The 27,944-nt window shown below is 37.9% G+C and overlaps 1 protein-coding gene across 3 annotated transcripts in view; it reads left to right on the top strand.

Annotated features, from left to right (window-relative positions):
• The window catches only part of LOC101673521 (very-long-chain 3-oxoacyl-CoA reductase), a 325,507-nt gene that overhangs the window by 44,104 nt on the left and 253,459 nt on the right, over positions 1 to 27,944 (top strand). The window contains exons 2-3 of one of the 3 annotated variants that reach the window (XM_004763205.3): positions 12,748 to 12,794; positions 14,096 to 14,171. The exons of the other annotated variants lie outside the window; for them this stretch is intronic. Of the exons in view, the coding sequence (XP_004763262.1) occupies positions 12,748 to 12,794; positions 14,096 to 14,171 (123 nt within the window). The remainder of the gene's footprint in view (positions 1 to 12,747; positions 12,795 to 14,095; positions 14,172 to 27,944) is intronic. 3 annotated transcript variants of the gene reach the window in all.

Raw genomic sequence — 27,944 nt, 5'->3', positions numbered from 1 at the left:
TATTAACATTATCTTATGGAATTTTTACAATGACTGTGGGATGCATAGTATTATCTTCACTTTGCAGATAAATCAAGATACTAGCGGTTAACTAGCCTCTGATAGATGGCAGAGTTGGAATTTGAACCTGGACTTGAACTTTGCTGGTCTGATTTTTCCACCCATATTCTTTTTTTTTTTTTTTTAAGATTTTTATTTATTTATTTGACAGGCAGAGATCATAAAGAGGCAGAGAGTCAGGCAAAGAGAGAGAGGAAGGGAAGTGCACTCCCTGCTGACCAGAGAGCCCAATGCGGGGCTCCATCCCAGGACCCTGGGATCATGACCTGAGCTGAAAGCAGAGGCTTTAACCCACTGAGCCACACAGGTGCCCCTCCACCCATATTCTTAACCACTTCACATACTGATTTTTGTACCAAAATAGCAGAAGCCCAAAGTCCTTGCACTGTAGGGAAGGAAAAATTTTTCTTCTACCCTTCAAGGTCTTCCAGCTGAGCTAACAATTACATTTACATGAGACAGGTTAACAGGAGGGAAAAAACCCAACATTTTATGTGCACCTGGAGGCCCAATATTGAAATTGAGACCCAAGGAAAAGACCAAGGCAGACAGTTTTTATACTTTTTGGCCAAGATACAGTACATTTTTGAGGAATTGATGGGATGAAGAGAACATGTTTGGGAGCTTTGAGGAGTAAGGAATTCTAAGCAGAATTCGGGCTGAGATAGTTAAAAAGTTACCTTTTAACAGATAGTTAAAAAGTAACAGGTTTGTTTCTACAGCTTTCTTGGTTCCTGTCTTTAGAAAGAAGCCTTTCTAAAGTTCCTGTCTCCCAGTGATAAGGATGTCTTTTTATTTCTTAGCATAGGGAGGGTACCTTTCATGTGAGAGATTTATTTCTTGCTCTCAGAGGGACAGAGGAGGGTCTGAGTGCCCTTGGAATTAGGTAACTTCTTTCAAAACAATCAGTATGCCAGAGTGGCACATTTTGGGGTAGGCTGCTCTTGGCCTCTAAACTACTGTGGTGTATTCCTAGGTTTGTGATGCAGAGTAGTAACTTCTTTGTTCCGGTCAGAATTCCTACACGCATTCCAAATTTCCCCCTGGTTTTGGCTATCCCCAAAGGAGACCACAAAGCAGTCTGAATCCACCAAATCACCAAGGCGCAGGGCTTGATAGCCTTTCAATTCTTTTACAAGGGTTTGAATTTTTGCAGAGGATGTGGCAGTCACTGAAATGAATCCTTAGCTGGAAAAGTTTTCAGTTAGCCAAGCAAAGTGACAAAGTCAAGCAGAAGGTCTTTTTGGGGTGTGGTGCCAGCAGAAGATGAAAGGCCTTGCCGGGAAGACCGTCCCCAGGATTGGCCGCCTCAAGAGGGTGCTGCTTGCAGTTCCTCCTCCCCCTGTCCTGAACCTAGGTGCTTTGAATGGTGTTTTGGTTTGATTTTTCGGTTGGTTAGTTTTTGAAGTGATAAACTCTACCTGTCTGCAGTGTCTGGTTGGGTCCAGAGAAGAGGAAGGGGGAGGTGAGAGAGGGCCCGCTGGGTGGGGAAACCTCATGGGCAAACTTGAGTGGGAAAAGGGACCTCGCTGTTGGGACAGCACATTTGGAAGCTGGGCGTTTTCTTTCTCTCTAGTAATGCACCGTGCTTGAAAAAAGGCGTGTATTTTTCCAAACCATGGGGTTGTGGGAAATGCCCACAGTGTCTGGGCTTATGCATAATCTGATTTAATTTTCCCTGTAAAATTACTTTTTTATCAAAATATGATTAGGAGAATAAGTGATAGTTGTCTTATTTTGTATCCTTTTCACTGCCTTTCTCAGATAAAAATGCAGGAAGTTGCTGCTGTTTTATTAACTTGCAGCCTGCATGCTTCTCTTTGTTCTTTGTTAAATATGAGCTGGCATGTGTTAAGACTACGTTAGCATTTGCTCTTTGGGACTTCAGTGGTTTCTAAATTCAGCACTGCTAAGCCGCTTCCCTGTTTGCTTGAATCAATTGAGGCTGCTATTTTTAGCAACAAAAGGGAATTGAAATAGCAATTTTTTTTTCATGTAATAGATCCCCAGGAGGAATACTGATGCAAGCTCTCTGTCATTTTCTATTCTCCCCATCCCCCAAAAGCACTCAGAGGAAAGGCAGCTGTCATGGTTTGCGGCAGTATTAATCTTTAATCAATCGAGTGTTTTCTGCATTCAGGTGTTCAGGGAGGGAAAAAAAAAGGGTCAGAAGACGGAACCTGCCTAGAATAACTAAGCTCTTATGCATGGGCTCTGCAGTCAGAATTTGGTGGGTAGTGGCAGGAAAGAGTCAGAAGAGCTAAAAATAGCATATTTGCTTCCAGTGTTTCTCTAGTCTATTTTTGATGTTTGATTTTGATAAGGTTGATTGGGTGCTTACTAAAAATATCTGTTCTTAGCAAGTTGAGGACAAAAAGAGTAGAATATTTTTAACCTACACAAACTAAAGTATTTTTGTTGACTGTATAAGATCTGGAAGCTAAGCCCTGGTCAGTTGCCAGTATTTTATATAATCTGTAACAAGCTAGACACTTCTGGATGCCAAGTTGGGATATTCTTTATAGTTGTCAGTTTTCATCTTCACAAAGGCTTGCAAATTCGGGTTCTGCTGTTATATTTATACATGAAGACAGAGGCCTTTTTTTTTTTTTTTTTTTTAACCTCCCTTTCCCCCTCCCTTTATTCACTTCCTCTACCTCAGTTCTGCCCCTGGCCATCTTACCTACCCTCAAAGCCAGTAGGGATAGGGATGGTGCCTGTAGCTTCTTTCTGTGTATTGTTGAAAACTACCTTACTTACCTGCTTACTCCATAACAAAATGAAATCTGAGAATACTCAGTGTCAATGGAGGAAGCAAATCTTAATGACAAGAACAATGAACTGTCACTACATGGGTAATTTGCCATGCTTTCCTGAACCAGAATGGTTCATCTCCCCTTCCCCTTAATTCTGCTTTGGATTTGTTCACTTCATAGCCACACTGGCACATTATGAATGAAGTAGCTCCCTAACACTGAAAACAATCTCTTTTCAAAGATAGCCTCAGATTCATCTACAGAAAATGTGTCTCTGCAGATTCATCATAAAGTTAAACTTCTCTCTGTTAAATTTCTTAAATTTCATTTTAGATCACTACTTGATGTTGAGAGAGGCCGAGGGATATATGGGGTTCTGTATAGTAGGTGACTGGACATTATTACAAGGAAAAAAAAAAAAAAAGCTGACAAAATAGTGGATAGTATCCTAAGAGGCTAGTTTTCCATTCATAATCTTTTTTCATTCATTTACTCATTCATTCATCCACTCATTAATCATCTACTTTTTGCAAGGCACTGTGCTAGCAGTTAGACTGTGGTGACCCCGGCAGACCCTTATATAAACCTTTGTGATTAATGTCATGAAGGGAGGGGGAGTATGGAGCACTGTGGGGGCAGAGAGCTAGGAGATTCTGTTTGTCAGAGCTCAAGGAAGCCTTAATGGGAGAGGAGATGTTCAAGTGAAGACCTCAAGGATGGGACAGAGACACTGGTTGGAGTGAAACTTGGACTAGAACAAGACTTTTGTGAAGAGAGAACTTGTTACCTTGTTGGTAATTTCAGGGTGTCCGGGGAAGTGAGTGGTAGGTGGAACTGTGATGGGTGTAAGGTAAGCTCATGGAAGACTTTGTGAAGAGTAAGGGTAGTGGGAAGCCATTGACTAGTTTTAGGCAGGGAAGTGATGTCAGATTTGCCTTTTGGAGGGATCATTTCAGCTGCAGTGAATTGGAGAGGAACAGGTGTGGGAGCAGGCAAATGACTGAGTGGCTGTTGGGGTAGTTATTGTGGGAGATGAATGATGGTAGCCCCGGGTGGTGCAGCTGGGAGAAGTGAATGGATTTGTGTTTCAGGTTTTATGTAACTGGCAAGAGAGAAACACTGTCACTTCTTGACAGAAGAATGAGATCATAAAAATGGTGTTTGAGAAAGATAATTCTTAACTATGTAGCCCATGAACTAAGTGAGAAAGGACAAGCCTGTGTATGTTGGGATGATAGCTTAGGTTGGGGTGATAGCTATTATGAGAATTAACTGGATGATATGAATGAGGTACCTTGAGCAAATATTCTTGTAGTCATGTGAGTTGTAAATATTTTGTTTTAATAATCGACTTTATTGACAGCTTACTCTTGCTTTTCTGGGCCTATAGTCATGACTTTAACAAGAGAGAAGTTTACTTTTCACCCAGCTTAAAGAAAACTAGAATATGTTTGATTCTCTGTGGTAAGCAGTAAAAAAGGGAACGATTAATTAAAAAAACATGGTAATTCCATGGAGTCCTCAGGAACCTTGATTCCTGTGAGTATGCACCTTCCCTTTAGCCTGTGGCTTCTACCCTCAAGGTTACTTGTGGTTCAAGACCGCCAGACTTCTGCCATCACTTTTGAATTGGCTAGATGAAGGTCAAAAAGGGGCCTCTCCCTGCTCAGTCAGCTTCCTCGCTGTGAGCAGCCATTCACTGTAATTTGAGGGGCTTATATTACCGCTTGGATCTTATTTCCAGAATCGAATACCAGCCACACCTGGCTGCTGAGGAGTTTGGGAAATAGAGTCTATATTCCAGGCCACAGTTGCTGGAAAGAAGGAAGGGAAGACAGTTGCCAACTGGGCTCTGGCCCAGATGTGCATAGAACATGAGAAGGAGTTGTCCCCGGGGGTATTTCAGTACTTGGCACCTTATTTCATTTTGGCTGACTGCTTAATTTTTTCATTTTAAGAAACCAACAGAAAAACAAGCAGTACTTCTAGTATGAATGATGTGGGAGCTGCTGGTCTTTGCTTCATTGGTTCCCATTGCAAGGTGGTAGGCATTTCAGAGTTAGATCAAGTATTTCCCAGAGCAGAAGATGATCTTAGGTACTGCATTGACGAATTTTAAAAATTTAAAACTTTTTTCCCTTTAAGGTTTCATTTATTTATTTGTGAGAGAGAGAGCACAAGCAGGCAGAGGCAGAGGGAGAAACAGGCTCCCCACTGAGCAAGGAGCCTGATGGAGGACTCCATCTTAGGACCTTAGGATCATGACCTGAGCTGGAGGCAGACGCTTAACCTACTAAGCCACCCAGGCGTCCCGAATTTTAAAAATTTTAATGGTTACATATATACATACACATTTTACACTAATATTCTATTTAATGGTAATTAAAACTGGTGGTCTTTTACAATAATCAAATAATTCAGTAAATAGTAGTCAAGTAAGTTTTCTGTTAAATTTTATTTTTAAGAACTCTGTTTTAAGAAAATGTTAAGTGACCTTGAGAAACAGGGGATTAAGCAGTGCTACACTGATTTTTGGGAAAGTGGAATAGATAAAAGAGTCTACCGGCTCAGTTTGTACCATCTTTCTATTCGTGGTAGGAAAGGACTTCTTTGTTAGAAAGGCAGAATACGCACATGGGTAAAAAATATCAACAGTAGGAAGGATAAAAAATAGTAATCTATTTCATGTCTTTTCCCAATGTCCCAGAAGCAACATTAAAAGACTTTTGATTTAAGATATGGTATGGTTTGATTAGCTTCCTAAAATTAATAATGGTAGTTGACTCCCCAGATAATATGGCATCATCTTAATAGAGAGAATCACACTATTATTTTATGAAAATAAAAAATTAATGAACTCGATTAGGAGATTTTTCTATCCAACTACCAGCTGCTATATCTGCTACCACTTTAGGAATATTTGTGGCTTTAAAGCAGAGAATGGATCTTGTAAAGCAAAAGCAGTAGGACAATCCTTGTCTCCATTGTCTATGTCTTAAATAAATAAATTAAAATTCTTTTTTTACATCAAATGAGACTTTTCTGATTGACTGAAGTTTGACCGATCACTTGGTCATGTTTTTACATTATTGCAAACACTTACCTACAGTATGACATAGAGAACTAAAGAATTTGTCACTTCCTTTGATGGAGAAGGGGTAGTTGATCCCCCATTGCGTGGCCATTGTGTAGGTGACCGATTATTGTAGAACTACAGTGGTGCTTACAGAGATGACTAAGGAAGCCTCTGAGTTTCCAGTTTTATTTTTAAATAAAAAATACACAAAGAAATACTTTGTGTCCATAAAAATAATTTTTATACTTTTCTGTTTTCTTAGGGAAAAAATGTACTTGTGAGGTAATATTTGGCTCATCTATAACTATGCAATGCTGGATTTGATTTTGAGACTTAGAATATAGGAAAATGATATATTTTTTTAAAGACATTCATTTTAGAGAGAAAGAGTGCACGAGAGCACGTGCAGGGCAGAGGGCGAGGGGAAAGAAGCAGACGCCCCGTTGAGTGTAGAACCCTACACTGGGCTTGATCCCAGGACCCTGAGACTGTGACCTGAGCTGAAATCAAGAGCTGGGTGCTCAGCTGAGCCACCCAGGAGCCCCTAGAAAAATGATATTTTTATCTATCTAAAAAGATCAGGCTAAATTTTTAATATTTATATCTGTTTAAAAGTCAGATTGTTTATGCTTAATATTTAAAGTCCTAACCAGAGGATAGGTGATTTATAGAATACCTGATATCCAGAATGGATCTCATACGTCATTGTAGTCTCTAAAGTTGTGCACATAATAGTTTCTAAAAACTGTTCATTTGATTTAGATTTGATAGTTGATAGCAGGAGATGATAGGAAGAAGTGTTCTTGCTGGGAGTATAAAATCAGTTTTTTTTGAGTAGTGTGTTTAGTATCTCATTCTCAACTAAAGTTAGTCTACTTTAGTATAATGTGTTTCAGAGGAAACTTGGGGAACTTCCCAGTTTTAAAATGATCAAATAACTGTATTTCTAGCCTCTTATATTTTGGAAATCCTCTCTAAAATTAGAACAGTGAGAAACAGGAAGCTCCAGTTTGATGAGACTAGGGGACTTCTGAAATCCCTTATTTCCCAATAAGAGCAAATGTAGGTGGAAGAGTGGTCCCTCACTTCAGAGAGCAGACACCAGAGTGCTCACAGACTGTCCACCATTGGGAAGCACACAGCTTTGCTTTTGCATCTCAGAAAAGCACAACTGGAAGTGTCAGGTACTTCAATGGACAGGAGTGGGGAAGACCAGATGTGCTTGAGACTCGGGGAAATCGGGCACGGGAGAAGGCAGAGGTGAGACACCTGACTGAGAGCAGGGGTTGAGGAAAAAGTCTGCAGACTAACAGCTGCTCACCTACCCAGCAGCCAAAAGATTGAAATGGGGAAATGCTTCTTAAGAGATAGTGAAGGGTCTCAGAGAAAAGATACTGACTTTTGTGGAATCTCTAATAAAAAAGCTGGTTTGCTCACTGGTTACCCTAGAGTGAGGTTCACATTGCAGTCACCCCATGTATGCACACGAATTGCCATATTGAAGCTTCCAAGATGATATGGACCAAATCAGTCAAAAGGAATATAGAGGAAAGAGAATGTAAGGAGAAGAAAATGTTAATACAGTTGACCCTTGAACAACATGGGGATTAGGGAAATCCACGCAGTGCAGTGGAAAGCCTGCATTTTGGCTCCCCAGAAACTTAACTACAAATGGCTATTGCTGATTGGAAGCCCTACTGATACCAACAGTTGATAACATATATTTTATATTTTATGGATTAGCTGCCTGTATTCTTACACTGTGCTAGAGAAAAGAAAAGGTTATTTAGAAAATCATAAGGAAAACAAAATACAGTTATAGTACTGTACTGTATTTATAAAAATCTGTGTATAGGTGGACCCATGCAGTTCAAGTCCCTTTTGTTCAAGGGTCAACTGTATATAAATAAAGTCTAGTTAATATCCTCAGAGATAAGAGAAGATAATAGGCGTATAATAAGAACAAGATACTCCTTAAAAAAAAAAAAGAAAGAAAGAAAGAAAGAGGGCAAGAGCAATCAGAATAAAGGAGAGCTCTTCAAACTTAAAAATTTGACAGCCTAAAATTTAAAAGTCAATAGAAAGTTTGGAAGGTAAAGTTGAAGAAACTTCCAGGAAAGTAGAACAAAAAGAAAAATATGATTAATAGAGAAACTGTTATATCTAAATTCTGATTGATAAGAATTAGAGAGAAAAGTATGGGGAAGAAATTGTCAAAGAATCAATATAAGGAAACTGCCAGAATCAAAGATCATGGATTTTAAGGCCCGTCAGTGCCTAGCACCAATGAATAGAAGAAAACCACTGAAAAGTATATTATTGTGACAGATTGTTAAAGATTGAATGATAATCCTAAAAGCTCCGGTGACAAAAAAGCAGGTCACTTATAAATGGTCTGAACTCAGAATGGTGAAACACTTTTTGAACAGTACTGGTGCTAGAAGACAGTAGAGAGTTGTCTTCAATTTTTTGTTGTTGTTGTTAAAAATTATTTCCTACTTAGAATTTTAACCTAGTTAAACTATTATGTATGAGGTTAGCATATAGACTTTCTAAAAAAAAAAAAAGGTATACACAATCAAAAAAGTATCTCTTAAACTATCAAAAAAAAAGTTTCTCTTAAGCTGTCACATGAATTTAATAGGATATTCTGGATGTTAGAATAGAAGGACATTCAGTAACAAGAAAATCTGAAAAAATCTTTTGTTGAAAATACAGTAGTTCCCTCTTTTATCTGAGGTTGTGCTCTCTGTAGTTTCATTTAGCTGCAGTCAGCTGTGGTCCAGAAGCAGATGATCCTCCTTCTGACATCTTGTTAGAAGGTCACTAGTAGCCTAACACTACATCATGATGCCTACATCATTCACCTCAGTTCATTTCATCGTGTGGACATTTTATCTAACATCATCCCAAGAAGGCTGAATATAGTACAATAGGGTTTTGTGAGAGAGACCATATTCACATAACTTTTATTATAGTACATTAGAATTGTTCTATTTTATTATTAACATTGTTAATCTCTTACAATGCCTAACATAAATTGAACTTTATCATAGGTATGTATGTCTAGGAAAAACCATAGTGTATATAAGGCGTGGTGCTCTACATAGTTTCAAGCATCACAAGCGGTCTTGGAATGTATCCCCCATGGAAAAGAGGGGACTACTATAATATACCAATATTCATTCATGAATTGTGACAAATATTAGATGTTAGTAATAGGAAAACCCGACTCGAAATATAGAGATCCCCCTGTATTATATTCACATTTTTTGGTTAAGTCTAAAAAACTATTCTAAAATAAAAAGTTTATTTTAAAAAACTGTTTACAAAACTGTGTCTTTGTGCATCTGTCCTTGGGAAGCTATTGGTGGATGTGATCCCTAATGAGGGAGTAGAATAAGATCTAGAAATAAGATATTCAACAGAAGAGGGAGGCCAAAGGAATTCCCATGGTTATGTTCTAGAACAACAGCTGTGCAGCACAGTAGCCATTCCAGGGAGGAGCAGGATAAAAGCTGGAGGGAACCGGGAAGTAATCTCTATGGGGGAGAAAAAAAAAAAGAAAAAAAAAATCATGGGATTGACTCTGTGGAAAATTGTACTGAGAGGCTGGTAGGGAATGGGAGATTTAAAAAGAAACCTTTGCAAATGGAAGAAAAGGCAATTTGACTATAGGAAAATAAAAATGTTGACCAAGAAAGGAAATGTAATTATACTATATTATTTGATTCACTAGTGAGTAATATATTTATCTAGCCACAATAATTGTTGTATGATAAGGAATTTGACTGGCCTTCATCCCTGGTCCTGGTGGGGAGAATCTAAATCCTTGGAATTTCCTGAGTGACAGGATTGTCTTTATTATTCATGGTGGGCCCCGATACTTTGACAGGACTCATAGTGGGATCCTGGATAGCTTCAAGATGGGGGCTGGTCATGCCATAAAAACCAACCATGTGATTAGAAGATTGGAGGTCTGAGCCATGTGACATCAGTTCAATCTTTCAATCTCTGGGAGGGAAGGGGGGGTTGGAGGTTGAGGTCAGTGATACAGTCAACCATGCCTTTGTAATGGAGCTCATTAAAAATGCTGAATATTGAAGCTTGATGTGGCTTCCTAGTTGGTGAACATACTGGTGTTCTGTGAGGGTGAAGTGCCCTGATTCAGAGAGGGCAAAGAAGCTGTGCATTTAGGATCTTCTTAGACCTTGCTCCTTGTGGCTGTTCACTTGGTTGGTCCTGATTTGTATTTTTTTTTTTTTTGAAAAACTGTAATCACAAATTTTTTTTTTTTAAGATTTTATTTATTTATTTGTCAGAGACAGAGAGAGAGAGAGTGAGTGAGCACAGGCAGGCAGAGGCAGAGGGAGAAGCAGGCTCCCTGCCGAGGAAGGAGCCCGATGTGGGACTCAATCCCAGGACCCGAGCCAAAGGCAGCTGCTTAACCAACTGAGCCACCCAGGCGTCCCCTGTAATCACAAATTTTTAAGTCCTGAGTCCTGTGACTTATTTAGTGAATTGCTGAACCCGAGGAGTTGCAGGAACCCTGAATTTTGCAGTCAGTCAGCGTAGATGCCTGTCAGGACCTCTGAATTTACAACTAATGCCTGGTACATGGACAGTTGCAAGGGCCCATGTCCTAAGGCTAGTGTTAGAATTGAGTTACATTATTAAAATAACGTACACACTGAGTATTGACAGAGCACGCTCTCTCGCCCCCCCCAACCCTAAAAGCACAAATATCACTGTTCTGCAACATCTAATGAACTTCTGTATCTCAGTGGTTAACAGTGGCTGCTAATAAAACAACAAAGACAGATAACCAGACATGTGCCTCCTGATGTAAATATGTGTCATTGCTTGTGAAGTATTCTTACCAAAAACATCAAACTTGAATTTGATCAAGTATTGATAGGTAACCACTAGGGCACAGAAGAACATGTTATGTGACATCAGGGGAATGTAATCAGTAAATGCCATGCTGGGAAAGTAATAGGACCCAGTATCTTCGACAAGTAGTAGGGAAGTTGGGGGTTGGGGGAGGAAGGGGAGAGAGAGGGAGTAGAAGCAGAGGAGAAAGAGATGGAGATTGAATAAATAGATACAGAAAGGTAGATGGATAGATAGACCTATAGTCTAAAAGTAGACATTAACCAATTTTAAGTATGGAAGTTATTTAATCCTGATTTGACCAAATTATTAGAAGTTTTCTGGAACACTTGGGGGAATTTACATACTGATTAGATAACTGATGTTTGATTTGAGATTAGATAATTTAATTAGGACTTATTATTTACAGTTTAGGAATGTGATAATGGTATTGTGGCTATTTAAAATAACATATAATGAAGTTCTTATGAAGTCATATGATGTTAGTGATTTACTTAATCTGAGGTGGGAGGAAGTGGGTGGGGGTATATAGTTGAAGCAACATTATTTAAAATCAAGTTGATAGTCTTTGAAGCTGGGTTATGGGTACATAGGAGTTTGTTATACTGTTTTTATTTTTTGATATGTTTGCCCGTGTGTAATTTGGAAAAAGTGTTTTTAGTACAAATACAAGAAAATCCTACTTTACTCCATAACTTGTTTTCCATAATTTGTAAATGGCTTGGAAAATCTCAGAGAAGTTTGAGGCACATCCCTAACAATTTGGAGGGGATAGCTATGCTCTGAATTTGTAACAAGAGTCATTCCAGTATTTCAGAGATAAGGTACCATAATGAAGCCTGACCCATTATATTTTCAAATGTTTCTGCTACATAAGATTTTTGAGGGGCACCTGGGTGGTTCAGTTGGTTAAGCATATGCCTTTGGCTTGGGTCCTGATCCCAGGGTCCTGGGATGGAGCCCCACATCAGGCTCTCTGCTCAGTGGCATGTCTGCTTCTTCCTCTCCCTCTGTGCTCTTCTTACTTTCTCTCTCTCTCTCGATAAATAAAATCTTTAAAAAAAAGAAAAAAGGTTTTTGAGCTTGTAAGATAAATATACTTTCCTATAGAATAAATCATACTCTATTTCTTTTTATTGCCCATAATTTCAAAAAATTAAGTTTATTGAAGTATAACAGGTATATACATAAATATGCATTTTTAAAGTGAATTCTTTCAGACCTTTATACCCAAATCAAGATAAAGGATATACATCCTCTACCCCAGAGATCCCTTAATGTCCCTTCCTTGTCATCTACCCCCTCACCCAGAGGTAATCAATATTCTGATTTCCGTCATTGTAGATTAGTTTCACCTTTTTTGGGGGCGGGGGAGACCTTCATAAATGGAATCATAACAGTTTGCATGCTTTTATGTCAGGCTTTTTTCACTTGGCATAATATCTGGGAGATTAGTGCATGTTTTGAATATATCAGTAGTTCTTTTTTATTGCTATATAGTATTCCGTTATAGGAATATACCTCCATTTACTTATTCTCTTGTAGATCAATGTTTGGGCCTGTTTACCTATTATGCATAAATAAAGCTACCATGGACATTCTTTTGGTAGACATGATCCGTTCATACTTCTTGGAAATTGCTAGGTCACAGGGTATGCCCTGTTTAGTTCTGGACCTAATGCCAAATAGCTTTTTTTCAAAGTGATTGTATCAAATTTACTGTGCCACCAGCAATGTATGAAAGTTCCAGTTCCTCCACAACCTTGTCAAGGCATGGTGTTACAGCCCTTTAAATTTTAGTTCCTATGGTGGGTATTCTGTCTTAAATTTGAATCACTAGTGTTCCTTCATCTTTTACGTTCAAGTATTACACAGGTCCTCTGGTGTATAATTGGTGGGTCCTATCCTATGATTGGTTCTTCATTATAGTTCTTAAACTAAGCTGTTTTTTTCTTTTCTCAGTTGTCACAGGTAGTACTGATGGAATTGGAAAATCATATGCAGAAGAGGTAGGTAATTTTCAAGACCTTCTTGGTATAAAAATAAAACAACAAATACAGGATGATCTCTTACAGTTGCTTTGATTTTTGAAGTTAAAAACAAATACACTGCTTTATAGTACAATAGGTATGCTTTATTTCTCATCAGAAACCCCACACTTGCTCAAAGACAATTTTAATAAATTTTTGTGCAAAAATGAGTATAAAACTTTCTGTTCCAGTAAGTTGGAATTGGGGAAAATGTAGCATAGTTTTATTTTATATTGTGTAATTATGGACAGTCCTTCGTCAGTTGTTTTGAACTCTTTTCCAAAAGGAGGTTATGTTATTAGGCAATAGTTATATTTCCAGGCTAGTCCATGGCATCGTTTCTATATAAGGAAGACTAAGATTGATGAAAAGATATTGACAGACATGGACAAAGGGTTCAAGGTCTCTGTAATGTCATGAAAGGATAGGGACCGTGGTAATTTGAGGGCCATTGTACAAAGCAGTAGTGTTGGTAGTACTCTTTGAAGGCAAGCTTCCCTGCCCTCTGGTTCTGCAGAGGCATCACAGCTTATGATATCGCCCAATTCTGATGACAGTCTTGGCAGATCTTTTTTAAAGCTTTTATGGGTGCCTGGGTGGCTCAGTCTGTTAAGCCACTGCCTTCAGCTCAGGTCATGATCCCAAGGTCCTAGGATCTTGCCCCGCATCAGGCTCCCTGCTCAGTGGGGAGTCTGGTTCTCCCTCTCCTTGTGCTCTCTCTCTCAAATAAATAAATTAAAAAAAATAAACCTGACTTTTAAATTATAGAAGTAGTGGGTACTATTTATTTATTTATTTTTGAAAAATTATTTATTTTAGAGGGAGATTGTGAGCATGAGTGGGAGGGGCGGAGAGAGAAGAAGAGAGACTCTCAAGCCGACTCTGCATGTAGGGCTTGAGCTCATGACCCTAAGATCATGACTTGAGCCCAAACTGAGAGGCATTTAACCCGCCACACCACCCAGATGCCCCAGTACTTATGATTTTAAAAACTAAAGCAGTGTAGATGGGTGTAAAGTGAAAAGTAAAAGTTTTATTCTTTCTGAAATCCTTTGACATTTGTATACTAGCTTGATTCAAAAAGACAGCCCTTTGGAAGACTCCTTTATAAAGTCTTCATTTTGAATTGACCATTCATTACTACTTAAGTTTATTTATTTATTTTTTTGTTGGGTTTATCATTTTATCAGATTATCTTAAAATGAGAGTTTATCTGATTTCTGTTTTTTAATGATATGTACAGGTGTGATTCAACTGCTTGGTGTTTTTTATTGTTTCAGTTAGCAAAACATGGAATGAAGGTTGTCCTTATCAGCAGATCACAGGATAAACTGAATCAAGTTTCCAGTGAAATAAGTAAGTTTTTCACCCTCTTCTTTCATATTTACAAAAGGAACACAGCTAATCTAAGTTGAATGTTTTCAAGTAGGTATCTAGCACTGACGTATTTATAGTTGAGAACGCTTCTTTCTTATGTTGTTAAAAGGTGTGCTTTAAAATGGGTCATCAACTTTTTTCAAATTAATATGGGACTGTTAAAATTTCCTTAAAATGTCTTTTCCTGACTCATTTAAGTTGTTTTTAGGAGTCAGCTTCTCTGATTATTTTTTCATGTTCTACTTAAACACCTGAATTCCTTTTCTGTTGCTTTATTTCAGTATTCTTGCATTTTTTTTTACTCTTTGACATCATTGCCTCTAAATTTTTTTTTATATGTAATTGAAGAAAAATAGAGAAGGCAGCCTATATATATATATATATATATATATATATATATATCTATCTTTTGAGCTTTCTTTTTAGTCAGCTGTGCTGGAGACCTGAATTGCTATGTAGCAAAGATTCTTAACTCATGTCTAATTAACCAACCCGATGGGTAAAGTAGTCCTGTCCATTCCTTGGTAGAGCACACCACTGTTCCCAGGGTGCTGACCGTTTGTGGCCGGTCGGCTTCTGAGTGTGAGGCTTTGGCACATTTCCCCCCACGAGTTAAGTTACTTGCTTTAAGAGTCAGCGCTGTGTGTTCCCAAACTTAGGCTGAATGCATTTATTATTTAATATTCCACACAGATGCAATATTTGTTTAAAAAGGGGGAGTTGTTTCTATGAAAACTAATTTGAGTGCTCTGAAAAGGGTGAGAAAAGCGAGTTCCTTCAGAAATCGGCTGTCAAATTAGGGGTGAACAAGACAAATGTAAACTAATTGGAAAAAATGAAGAAATTTGCTCTCGTTTCATATGTGTTGAAATTTTTGCTGCACTTTACAAGAACTGAAACTGCAATCATAAAGGATGCATTATGAGCGTGGGCGAGACAGGAGTCAGCAGACCTAAACTCTTATGGAAGGCAGGGGTCCTGCCTGGACGATTGGTGAATGAATTACATTTATGCAAGATTTAAATTAAATAAAATGGTTACAACGTGTATTTATCGTTTTCTAGGATTCCCGCTTTAACTTGTGTGAGTAGCCAACTAACAAACTGCTCCAATTCTTTCAGATGAGAGATTTCTTCTGTATTTTTTTTTCAGCGTTATTGAGATATAATTGATGTAGAACATTGTGTAAGTTTAAGGTGTACCACATACTGTATTTTATTATTAACATTACTACTTACCATTAGCATTCATATGGTGCTTTATTATTTATTTATTCCCTCACATGTATTATCCTTTTTAAGCTTTCAAACATCCTTGTGAGGTGAATATTTTTGTTATTGTTTCTTTCCAGATCATAACTGGTCCTGCTGGATAGATTATATATAAATGCACTTTATCTTTTTTTTTTTTTAAAGATTTTATTTATTTATTTGACAGAGAGAGATTACAAGCAGGCAGAGAGGAAGGTAGAGAGAGAGAGAGGGAGGAGGAAGCAGGCTCCCTGCTGAGAAGAGATCCCGATGCGGGACTCGATCCCAGGACCCTGAGATCATGACCTGAGCCGAAGGCAGTGGCTTAACCCACTGAGCCACCCAGGCGCCCAATGCACTTTATCTTTATGTAAAAAAATATCTTTACAAATACCGATATTAAGTATGCTAAGTCTTGTTTTTTTTCTTAAATTTTTTTTTTTAACCCTGTTATGGTCACAGATTTTTATATCTTTAGCATTTAAGGATTTTAACTTTCAAGTTTTGAATTATGTAAACATAGCTCTGAAGGTTCAAGACATAGAGTATTTGGCAGTTTGTCTAAGGTGTGAATTTGACTTAAGCCATGGCACTGATGAGCCCCGTGCAGTTAGCTTAGGTAGTTGAACTTTACATAGTGCCTGGATCTTAACACTGTTTCTTTCTTAGTTACTTGTGCTCATGTGTATAATTAACTCTTACAGTGATAAAAATGTGTTGGTGCATGTGTAGATGACCAATTGACTGTTAATGAAAGCATTTGCTCATGGCTGGAAGTTAAGGTTTATAGGTGAAAAATAGAACCTTTGATGAAATGGAATGTTGAATTTTGAAATGCTGTGATCTGAACGAATCCACCGTCTACTTGATCCCAAGACAAGTAAAAACTCCCTCATGACAGGCTTTGAGAAAGTGCTCCAGCCTGTACAAAAAATTGCTCAGCAGGCCAGAAGTATACTTTAATGATATTTGAGAATTTATTAGCTTGTGATATGAGGTGACATGCGACTATGGGCAGAGAGGTACGGTTCTGGATAAAGACAGGATCCTGTTCAAACATTTTCATGAAGGGACAGATGGTGATGCACTGAATTGACCTTTACTTTGTTTTCCTGGGTGTCGTATAAATTAAATGAGAAAGGTGGTATCAGCAGACCAGGTCGTCAGTTCTAAGCTGAAGAAATACAAAGAGGAGTTTATGTATACCTGTACAGGTTTTCAGCTCAGATGTAAATCATCTCTTTGTCAGGATAGTTTTTTCATGCACATCTCTATTCCAGGAGAAGGAGGGAGCACAATTTAATGTCGACGAAGACAGAATAACTCTGTTTATGCCTTTAGCACATCTTTATTGAATGCCTGTGTACCAGGCTCTGTGCTAGCTGGTCAGTGTACAGTGGTGAGTGTGGCAGAAGCTTTTCTTGCTTTCATGGAACTTCTATGCTGGTGGAGGAGACAGAGGAAAATAGGTAAAAAAGCAAAAACAAAAAAACAAAAAAACAAAGCAAAGCAAATCAGACAAATAAATAATTGCAGTTTGTAATAGTGCCATGAAAGAAACAAACAAGGAGAGAACATGGAGAGGTTCTCATTTTGTAGCATTGTGAATTTTATGACTGACCGGGTGTTAAAGGCCAGACTAATAGCCTCTTGCCCATATAGTGCCACTCTGGTTATGCAGCTGGAGCCTTAGGTGCCAAGAATATGCACTGGGCCCTCTTAGGGGGTATAGTGCGGAGGGGTTGTATGTGCAAGCTGCACACCTTAAATCCGCTCCAGCGTTCCTCTTTTGTTAAGCCTTTGAATCCCTGCCTCTACATTATGCCAAGAAAGTTGTAGCCTCTCAGTCTTACTAGACGGAAGGCCGTCATGGGGTCCCAAGTTGCAGTCAGCCACCCAAGTCAACTCTTGGAGTGCCTTCCAGTTGTACGAGCTAACAGTTAAGTCCTAAATCTCTGGTGATTCCTGTCTTAAAAAAAATATCCCAGTCTGGTATTGGATTATGTTTTCCTTGGCCTAACACTCTTCAAATCATTCTCACCCAGATTTCCTAGCCATCTCCCAGTACAAATGAGCACACTTGTGCAGTTATTTTTGTGTGTCAGCCACTACTTTATGGATCTGACTTTATCCTTGTTCCTCAAAGAATGCTTGTGATCTTACCCTGTTACGAGTAGCAGTAGGGGGATCGTCTGGTTGGGTCGTGAGGAGAAGAAGAATTTTCTTGCAAGGAAACTGCCTTAAAGTTATCGTGAGGTACTGCAGGTTCTTCTGTCCAGGGAAAACGAATCTCTTCCAACACAGGAGAGAAGGGTGTTTCTCTTTGCATTGGCAAGGGAGGCTCAGAATGGCTTAGGGGTTCAAGCTCCTTGGCTTCAGTTGAGCCCACCCCGATATCCCATCCCGAGTCTTCTTCAGTGTTCTCACTTCCATACATGAGACGTGGTGAGTCTGGGAGCGCAGCTTACACACTGTAATTCTGCCCCTGACTCAGTTAAAGCCGATGTTAGCAAGGGGAAGCCTGTGGCTGTAAAACATGAGAGTTTTTCCTAGGGCTGCCATAGAAGGCCTCTGCTTCTCTGCTCAGCAATGGGACTGAAAGCTTAAAGGCCCAAGCTGGTCATTTGAGATGAAGCTGTGCCATACTACAATCTCTGTGTTCATCACTTCTGCCAACTCAAATATGACGGCCACTTGGTCCCTTAAGGCGCTTCTTCAGAGGATACGGTATTATAATCGGCAGCCAGCATTCATTTGATTAGTGGCGATGCGACTGCATTATGGATCAAATCAGACCAATACCAGAAAATCCTTTGAGGTCTGTTTTTGGGGATCCCACTCCTGATACCAGTTTCTGTATCAGTCAGACTTGAGTCCAGAAACAGAAGTCAGGCAAGTTAGTTTAACTAGGCTAACTTGTCTTTTCTAGTCCAGCCCTCACATTCACTCCAGGAGGTTAAACTCCTCCCTCCTTTCCTACGTGACGTGACAGAAAGAAGAAAAGAGGAAAGGAGGGGATTGAAAAAGAAACCACATGCCAACTGAGAAAAACCAGGACTCTTCTGGGCTCCTGTCACCTTCTGACTCTCCATTATGTAAACTTGGGGATTCTATTTCTTTAGAAGCAATTTCTTGTGAGTGTGGAGGACAACCTACTTACAAAAGTTCTTCAGGAGAATTTTTAAAGGATTATATATAGTTTAGTAGGGAACTAAATGTTTTGCCAACAATGGATAAGTGCCTTCTCGGGATCAACTGCTTTGATGAATTTTCGCTTCTTTTTGAGGATAACTGTCACCTGTTGAATTAATACAAGCTGAGAGTCAACACCTATATAATAAGCTTCGTTTATTATCTTTGTTAGCCAGGATTATTAATATATTTAGTATTTGGTCAATTTTGATTTGTCAAAGCAAAACCCTCCTAGATAATGTTTGAACTCTGAACTATATTTTTACTTGCAAAAAGCACAATGCAAAGACTAGCTTTTAGAACAACTTATTGGCTCACAGAATAGAGAGATGGTGATATTTACAGTTCATATTAGTACATGGCAGTTGGTAATTCTGATTGCATTCACTTTAATCAGCTTTGATTAAAAAGAATACAAATTCTGTCTTTGATTAAAACAAATAAAACAAGGGGTGTTTGGCTTAGTCAGAAGCATTTGACTCTTGATCTCTGGTCAGGTCAAGAGTCTAAGCCCCATGTTGTAGAGATTACTTGAATTAAAAAACAAACAAACAAACAAGGTGTTTGTTTTTTTAATTGCTAAAATTAAAAAACAAACAAACAAGGTGTTTCTCTCTTTTTGTTAATTATCTTAGGGTGTAAAGCTCTGGGATGACCCTGTAATTCCATGGTCTCTTAAGAAATGCTTTTAGAAATGTAAATCTTACTAGTCAGGTAGTCAATAGAGGGATAGGGTTAGGTTAAAAAAGAATCACTTTCATTTTTTTCAAATCTTACCTCTGATCAAATCTTTGTAGTTAGGTATAGATTTGACCAAATAAGTTTGTTTCACCATTTTCTGATGCACTCTCAGTATCATTAATGTGATGCCTTGTTTTATTTAGCCTGTTTTATTTACATAAGGACAACAAGGTAATAGTAAACCATTTTACTTTCATGTTTAATGAAACTAGAACCACATGATGTCAGGGTCAGAGAGTTGACCATGCAGCCCCTAGAATCTCAAATGTTTTTCTGGCACTTCTGTAGTTATCGGAAACATTTTTATTGCCCTTGCAGTTCCCATATGCTAAAGTAATGAACTACCAGGAACCAAAAGCCTCCCATTTTGTCTGTGGTGCCTCTGATTGTAGAGGTATCCTCTTACTCCAAGATCCCCAGATTTGTCAACGTTTCCAGAAAGTAACATTCTGTACCACCCATGAGACCAAGGTCCCAGAAGATCCTGGCTACCACACAGGTGCCAGGACAGTTTCTTTGAAGCCTTGTTTCTACATATTGGAGTGGAATTATTGTTCCTTACTAGTGGGCTTGTCATGCCTAATTAAATGAGATTTACCGTTAAATGAAACGTTTCTGGCATGGTCATGGTTACAAATTTGTTTTATCTAATTATATCCCGGTAGGAGGAAGGATAGATTCTTATTGAGCCTATGCAAGTAATTACATTGCCATGTAAGGTGAAGAACTCTGTAAGGGCCTGTATGCCATCTAACCATCATTCTGATTAGTTTTGCAGACAAGGCCAATCAATATGTCTTGTATTTTCTATACAGTTTCCATCTTGAGATTTGCCTAAACAATTGAATAGTTTATGTTCCAGTTGTTATTGCTGCATAACAACCACCCCAAACTTACCAATGTGAAATAAAACTGTGTTAGTTGCTCAGAAATTCTGCTGATTGGGAGTTTCGTCAGGACTCGGGGAAATGATTCTTTGGCTTCTCATGGCATTACCAAGTTCCCTAACTGTGACACTCAGTAGAGGAGAGGCTGATTCAAAAGATTTAAGATGGCTTCTCTCACAGGGCTGGTGCCATGGTTGCGAATGACCGGAAAGCTGGACAGAGCTGGAACTGTTGGCCATGGTGCCTTTGCATAGCCTGCCTAGCATGGCCAGTTATGGGGAGCTGGACTCCTCATACGGTCACTGCATCCCTCACAGTGGATGTTGCAGGACAACAAATCACACGCTGATGTCTTTTTGTGGCCTGCCCTCAGAACTCACACAGCATTACTTTTGTCATATTCTGTTGGTCAAAGCAGACACGAGCCTGCCCAGATCCCAGGTGAAAAGAATAGACTCCACCTCTTGATGGAGGAGTGACTTGGTTAACATTGGAAAAGAGCGTGTGGGAAGGGAGATATTTTTGGAAAATAAAATCTGGATCTGGAGAATACAATCTGCCACAGTTTATAAGCTGTATTTTTCTCGATTTCTGGGGGATCAGTTGGAGCAACACACCATTCCAAGAGTGCTTTGCTCCAGTTTGCCTAAGGACAGTCAGCCACCAAGGAAGGATGCGGGGGAGTAAAAAATTAAGAAAAAAATGTTTTCTTAAAACCACTATTAAAGTTTCTTCATTGACCTCATTCAGTTGCAAAATTAATTCTTATTCCATTGGATCTTGGGGCAAGAGCATTAAAGAGTCCTATAGATACTGACTCGGTTTCCTGGTATATCTGTCCCATAGTCTGAGCTTGGTGGCAGTGTCAGATTATGCTGGGAAGGAAGTCTTAAACAGGAGTTGACTCTTTACAGCATCCCTGGAGGTTGAGAGTACTACAGCAGGCCTCCATCTACCGAGGCTGTTATTCTTTGGGTGTTCTTCCTAAAGACTCAGTTCTCTGACCTCCAGATTATGGGCCTCTAGCTTTTGGCAAACTTGAAGGAAAAGTAGGAATCCACCTGGTTAATAAGACTGATGGTCTCTGGTTTACTTATTATAATAATTAACAGTGTCAGAAGAGAATACCCAATTCTGGTATAATAGAGAGCTAATTAATGATTTAGTGATTTTTCTCAGGGCATGTGCCTTATGGTGGACACTAAAGGCATTGAAAAAGCTCCAGGGACTTCTATAAAGTGTGTTTTAAAATTGTCACCATTTAACCATAATCTTAGATATCGTTTTGTTCATAGCTGTGTGCCAGGCTGTGCACACGAGCATGAATCTGTTTCTGTCCATCCTGAAAAGTATACACATATTGAACGATATTCATTATTAGTCAGACCATGGCTCTTCCCACGTTGTGGGTAAACAGGGCAGCTCTCGTTGAGCTAATTAAAGATACAGAAAATATACTACATGTCTAGTTTTTTTCCTAATAGCCTCTCTGCTCAGTAGTGCTCTAGTGGCCATCTGGGAAATACCAATGATGGTTTGACTATAACATACACTTTAATCAATTTCATTATTTTTAATTTTATGGCCCAAATATGTGAAGGCAGTAGCATGAAGAGTTGCCAGGAGACTAGTGATTATAGCAAAATATAAGCATAAATCACAGGTGCCCAAGACAAGAAATGATTAGAGTGGTGGTTTAAGTGACAGTCAGTAAAATAAAACATAGCCTTAAGAAACAATAATTATTAGGAAATCCAGCTTTTTTAGAATCGAGAAACTTTTGTTAAACAATGATTCAAGGGCATGACAAAAGTCAACAGAGAAGCTTAAAAAGTTAACAGGCTGTTAGAAAGTGAGAGTGTTTTGGGGAGATAAGGAACCTTTGTTGGCCAGGCTGGACACTGGTGATACAGAATAATTTTTTTTTACAGCTTTCTCATTAAGAGAAGACTATATTATCAAAGATCAAGTTTCTTTTCAACAACTTGTTTCAAATTATTTAATTCATAAGCTTTCTTTGTGGATTTTAATGTATTTTATATACTTACTTATACATATATTTAGATAAGTTAACATTTTCCCCTGAAGCTTAAAATGCATTAACTTTATGTGCTGCTATTACTTTGTAAGAAAACTCACCTATCACGGTGACTTTGCCACCTGAATTGGGGCTTTCTTTAAGATGCCTCCTTCTTTAACTCACTGTGATATTAATATAGTATCTTAAGGTCAGTTAAGGATCAGAGAAGTTATATTTAAGTTGACAGTGTGGAGCAATACAGTCATTATTGATACCAAGTTTGTCCAAAAGATGACATTTGCAAATTTTACACAGAGGATAGGAAGAGTAATTAACGTCAGTGATTTGCAGTATTGTCTAAAGTTTTAGAAGAGGCTGTCCTTTCATGAAGATACCAACGGTCATAACTTGAAATAGTTTGTGGAAGCTGGGATAGCAAAGCTAACTGAGAAAACCTATGTAGAAAATTTAAAAGTTCAAAGAATGAATGAAATGTTGCAATGGCATTAAATTCCAGACTGTGATATGATCAGAAAGAAGAGATATAGCCGCTTTTAAAATTAAAATGGTCAAACCAGTTCTAATTTGGCCGTTTTACCTTAATTAGGACTTACGTGTATATCTTAGATTCTTAAGTCATTCTTTGTTTATATACCAATTAATAAAAATACTTCAAAAGTTTATTAGTACATTTAAAAAAACTACTAGTTGCTAGCCAAATATCTGTTTGAATTTTTTACTGTCCTTTCTCAAGCTGGCCATTTCTGTGAGGATGATTTTTCTCAAATCTCTAGTACATTTTGAAGCATTAGAAGTTTTGTTCTTGTCTGGTCATTCTTGAATTTTCTCTTCTCAGATTTAAGGGAACAGTGATTAATCTCTATAAGCCACTCAGAAGAGGCTTTTAAAAATACAAAATAGTTGATTGACGGTATTGTTCAAGTCTCCTGTATCTTCATTGATTTTTCTGTGTACTTGCTGTGGGGAGGGTGTTGAAATCCCCAACTATAATTATGGATTTGTCTGTTTCTTTGTGTCTATTTTTTTGTTATTAGATGCATTAACATTTAGGGGTGATATGTTTTCTTGATGAATTCATTCCTTTATCATTATGAAATGAACTTTTTTATTCTTGGTAATATTCTTTGCACTGAAATCAGCTTTGTTTATCTTTCTTTTGGTTGGTGTTAGCATGGTATATAAATTTTTTCTGTCTTTTCTTTTAACCTATATGCGCCTTATATTCATTTATTTATTTTTTATTATTTTAAAAAATTTTTATTTTGTTATGTTAGTCACCATAAAATACATCATTTGTTTTTTATTGTGCTTTATATTTAAAGCATAATCTTTAAATAAATCTTTAAATCTTAAAATTTTAAACAGCATAGATTTGGTCATTTTTTAAAAAAATTCAGTTTAATGACTTCTGCCTTTTAACTGGGGTTCTCAGACCATTTACACTTAATGTTATTGTTGATAGGATTGGGTTAAGATCTACCCATTTACTCTGTTTTTTTGTTCATCTCATCTGTTCTTTGTTCCCTTGTTTGTTTTTTCTGCCTATGTTTGGATTAATAACATGTTTTTAATCATTCTTTATTAGTGGGGCACTTGGGTGGTTCAGTTGTTAAGTGTTTGCCTTCAGCTCAGATCATGATCGCAGGGTCCTGGGATCTGGCCCCACATGGGGCTCTCTGCTCAGCGGGAAGCCTGCTTCTCCCCCTCCCACTCCTCCTGCTTATATTCTCTCTCTCACTGTGTCTTTCTCTGTCAAATAAAATGACATAAAATAAGATAAAATTAGATAAGATAAAATAAAATAAATCATTCCTTATTTCCTTCCTTGGCTATTGACTGTACATATTTTTCTTTGTTTTTAGTGATTGCTTTAGATTTAGCAATGTTTACCTTGTCTCAGGCTACTACTACTTGATGTAGAGCACAAGAATGTGATGACAGTATACTCCCATTCCCCACTGTTTTATTTATTTCTATATATGTTATGAATTGTATAACATTTTTGCCATAGTCAACTATATTTTAGAGAGAAACTTATTTTTTATTTTTTTAAGTGTTCTTTATTTACACACATTATTTCTGATGCTATTCATTCCTTTTTATGGGTACATAATTCAGTCAGGAATCTTATTTTTTTTTTTTTTTTTTAAAGATTTTATTTATTTATTTGTAAGAGAGAGTGAGAGCGAGCACAGGCAGACAGAGTGGAAGGCAGAGTCAGAGGGAGAAGCAGGCTCCCTGCGGAGCAAGGAGCCCGATGTGGGACTCGATCCCAGGACGCTGGGATCATGACCTGAGCCGAAGGCAGCTGCTTAACCAACTGAGCCACCCAGGCGTCCCTGGGAATCTTATTTTTTTTTCTTACCGGTCTGAAAAACTTCCTTTTATATCTCTTAAAGTGCTGGTCTGCTACTGATGAATTTTTTTTTTTTTTTTGTAAATCTGAACAAAAACATTTAGCTTTGAATGTATTTTCTCTGGGTATAAAATTTTATGATGACAGATTCTTTCTTCCCCTTTCACTACTTTACTTTGCTTCATTGTGTTCTAGTCTGTAGTGTTTTTGAGAGGTCTGCTGTTATTTCTTTTTTCTTCTTTTTTTTTAACTACATTGTGTAATTCACTTTTTTTTTCTTCTCTGGTTACTTTTAAGATTTATCTTTTTATTAGCAGCTTTAAGGAATTTGAGTATTTTGCCCTATGGTGTACTTTTCTTCATGTTTCTCCTACTTGGAAAAGATTGAGCTTAAATTTGTATGTTTGTAATTTTCATTATATTTGGGAAAATTGGGGCCATCAGATATTTTTCCTATCCTTCACTCTCTTTTTAGGATTCTAGGTATACATATATTGAATGGATTGAAGTTGACTCTCAACTTACTGATGTTGTCTTCTTTCCTTTTCTTTTTGGGGGAGGGGTCTCTTTTCTCTGTGTTTCATTTTAGAGAGTGTCTATTGCTGTCCCTTTACATTGATTAATCTTTCTTTCTCTAGTTTCTAATCTAATGTCTAGTTTCTTAATCCTGTTAGTGTATTTTTTTTAATTCAGATATTTTATTTTTCTCTGAAAGTTTTAGGTCATTTTTATATCTTCTTTATCTCTTTTAAAGATGTTTGCCCTTTCCATTTTTGAACATACACCAGCCCTTATATGTGGGGGATGTGTTCCAAGACCCACCCCCCCACGCCTGAAACTGTGGGTAGTACTGAGCCCTGCACATACTTTGTTTTTTTTTGCATATCTACACTTAGGATAAAGCTTAATTTATAATTAGACGCAATAAGAAATTAACAACAAAATAATAGAATAATTACAATATACTGTAATAAAAATTATATGAATGTTAGTCTCTCAAAATATTGTACTGTCCTCACCCTTCTTGTGGTGATTGGAGATGACAAAATGCCTACATGATGAGATGAAGGACATAGGCATTGTGACCTCGCATTGGGCTACTGTTGACCTGCTGACGATTCATCAGAAGGGGAAACATCTGCTTCCAGACGGTAGCTGATTGTGGCTAACTAAAACCTTGGAAAACAATACTGTGAATAAGGGAGGATTACTGTATATAGTGTGCTCTTGCTCTTGTTTTATCCTTGACTTTCTCTTGCTGTTAGTCTCACTCATGCTCTCTCTGTCCACTGACTGGTAATTCTAGGGGCTCTGTCTTACCCACATGCTTAAGGCTCTTTCCTCAACTCAGGGGAACTGCTGCTCTCTATATGAGTCCCTGCATTCTAGTCTAAAAAATCTGTAGGCAGTAAGTTAGGGCAGCTGCAGGGCTCACCTCATTTGTTTCCCTTCTTGTGGATATCAGTGTCCTGAACTGTCTATCTTGCACGGACTGAAATCCATTGTTTCACATATTTTGTCCAGTTTTTTTCAATTTAAGGTCATGGGGTAAATCTAGTCTGTTATACCGTCGTGGCTGGAAACAGAAGAGCCTCATATCCTCCTCCCTTTTACCCTTACAGATCCTTATAAATTTCCTGGTAAATATAATTATTATCTTTGCACATGTCTATAAATATTTGGTCTGCATTAGGCTTTTTTTTTTTTTTTTAAAGAGTGCATTTATTTGTCAGAGAGAGAGAGAGAGAGCATAAGCAGGGTAAAATGGAGCCTGATGCAGGACTCGATCCCAAGACCCTGCAATCATGACCTGAGCTGAAGGCAGATGCTTAACTGACTGAGCCACCCAGGCGTCCCTGCATTAGGCTTTAAGGAAAGAACAGGACTAAATGTTTGTGCACGTTTTCCCTGGGCTTGGTATGGTTAAGGGGGATGGGTCCACTTCGCAAGTGTTGCAAGTGTTATTTTGGTGACCTAAGAACCCTTGTGAAACATTTTAGTATTCTTAATCTTGCACAGAAAGATACTTTTGAAATTTAGTTGATGTTCCAATTTTGGCACAAGTGGTTTTCAGAGCTAATGTGGGATCCTCTTGTAAACTGTCCAACTAAATCATTTTGCCAAGTGTACCTTATTGCCACTTCATTACTGTTTGTTACCAATCGTTTACCCTGCTAGAGAACAACATCTGTAATATGGGTGGATATTTTGTTAGAAATGTAGCCTACCTACCAATTAGTTGGCCCAGCCAAATGAGCATGTGTTGATCTGCATCTGCAATTAAGGCAGCTGCTTGAAATTCACTGTTCTACAGCTGGCATTAAGCGCGTGGGAGTGTACTGTGCTGTGGCCAGACGCGAACTATACCTCTTAATTAAGATATTTGCTTATGTTTGCATGGTTTCTTTAAAACAGCGAGTGGTCTTTCCAATTGGATTATTGATGGCTCGGTAACTTTTATGTAAAATAAAACTTTTTTTAGTTGAGGAAATATGGGGCCAAGGTGTTCTGAAATGAGTCCCATTTAAGTAGATGATTGGTGTTTCTCCTCCCACTTGAAAATTATTAGTTGTTATTCTAAGTGGATAATTGTAATTTGGGGTATGGACTTAAACTATAAAAGATTTCGTAGAAAGGCATACTCTTTGGGTGTATTTATAAAGTTCTTCAGGACTTTCATGTAGGGATTGCTTCTCTTTTCATCATGGAAAGAAAGTACTTTGAAAGTTTGATGGAAAAGGTTCACTTTAACTTGATTTTTCCATCCAATAAAGTTATATATTTTCTTGTCAATTATCCACCATTTTAATAGTTTTATACCATTACTACTTAAATGCCAAGTTTATGTTACATGCTACTCTTTATAAATCTTTAACTACCAAGTACTAATTTAAATGACTTAGTGCTAAATCTAATACTAAAATGAAAGGGAAGATGAATCCATTAAAACCAACAAGAAATTTCATAAATTTTGTATTCTTTTATTCCTTCACTGTTAAGAAAAATCTACAGAATTAATGTCTAATGACAAAAGGCTAATAGTATTAAAGAATGTTGATGTCTTATCAGCTTTCATTGTGTTTCCCTTCTGTTTAATGCTGTAGTGATGTGTAAAATCTTAAATGTAATCATCCTTCAATAACTGATAAAAATATTAAGCCACAAAATGTAAGTATATTCATTTTGGGGGAACACTGAGTGGAATCACATTTAGGTATGTGTACTTTAGAAAACGTACCCTGCATGATTTTAAAGGTCATTCCTGTTTAGGAACTACTGATAGAC

This window comes from Mustela putorius, unplaced genomic scaffold, assembly GCF_011764305.1.
Source record: "Mustela putorius furo isolate JIRA1106 unplaced genomic scaffold, ASM1176430v1.1 tig00003859_pilon_pilon_pilon, whole genome shotgun sequence".
Taxonomy (NCBI): Eukaryota; Metazoa; Chordata; class Mammalia; order Carnivora; family Mustelidae; genus Mustela; species Mustela putorius.
Note: the sequence above shows the minus strand (reverse complement) of the source record. Positions and strands in the feature narration are given on the sequence as shown.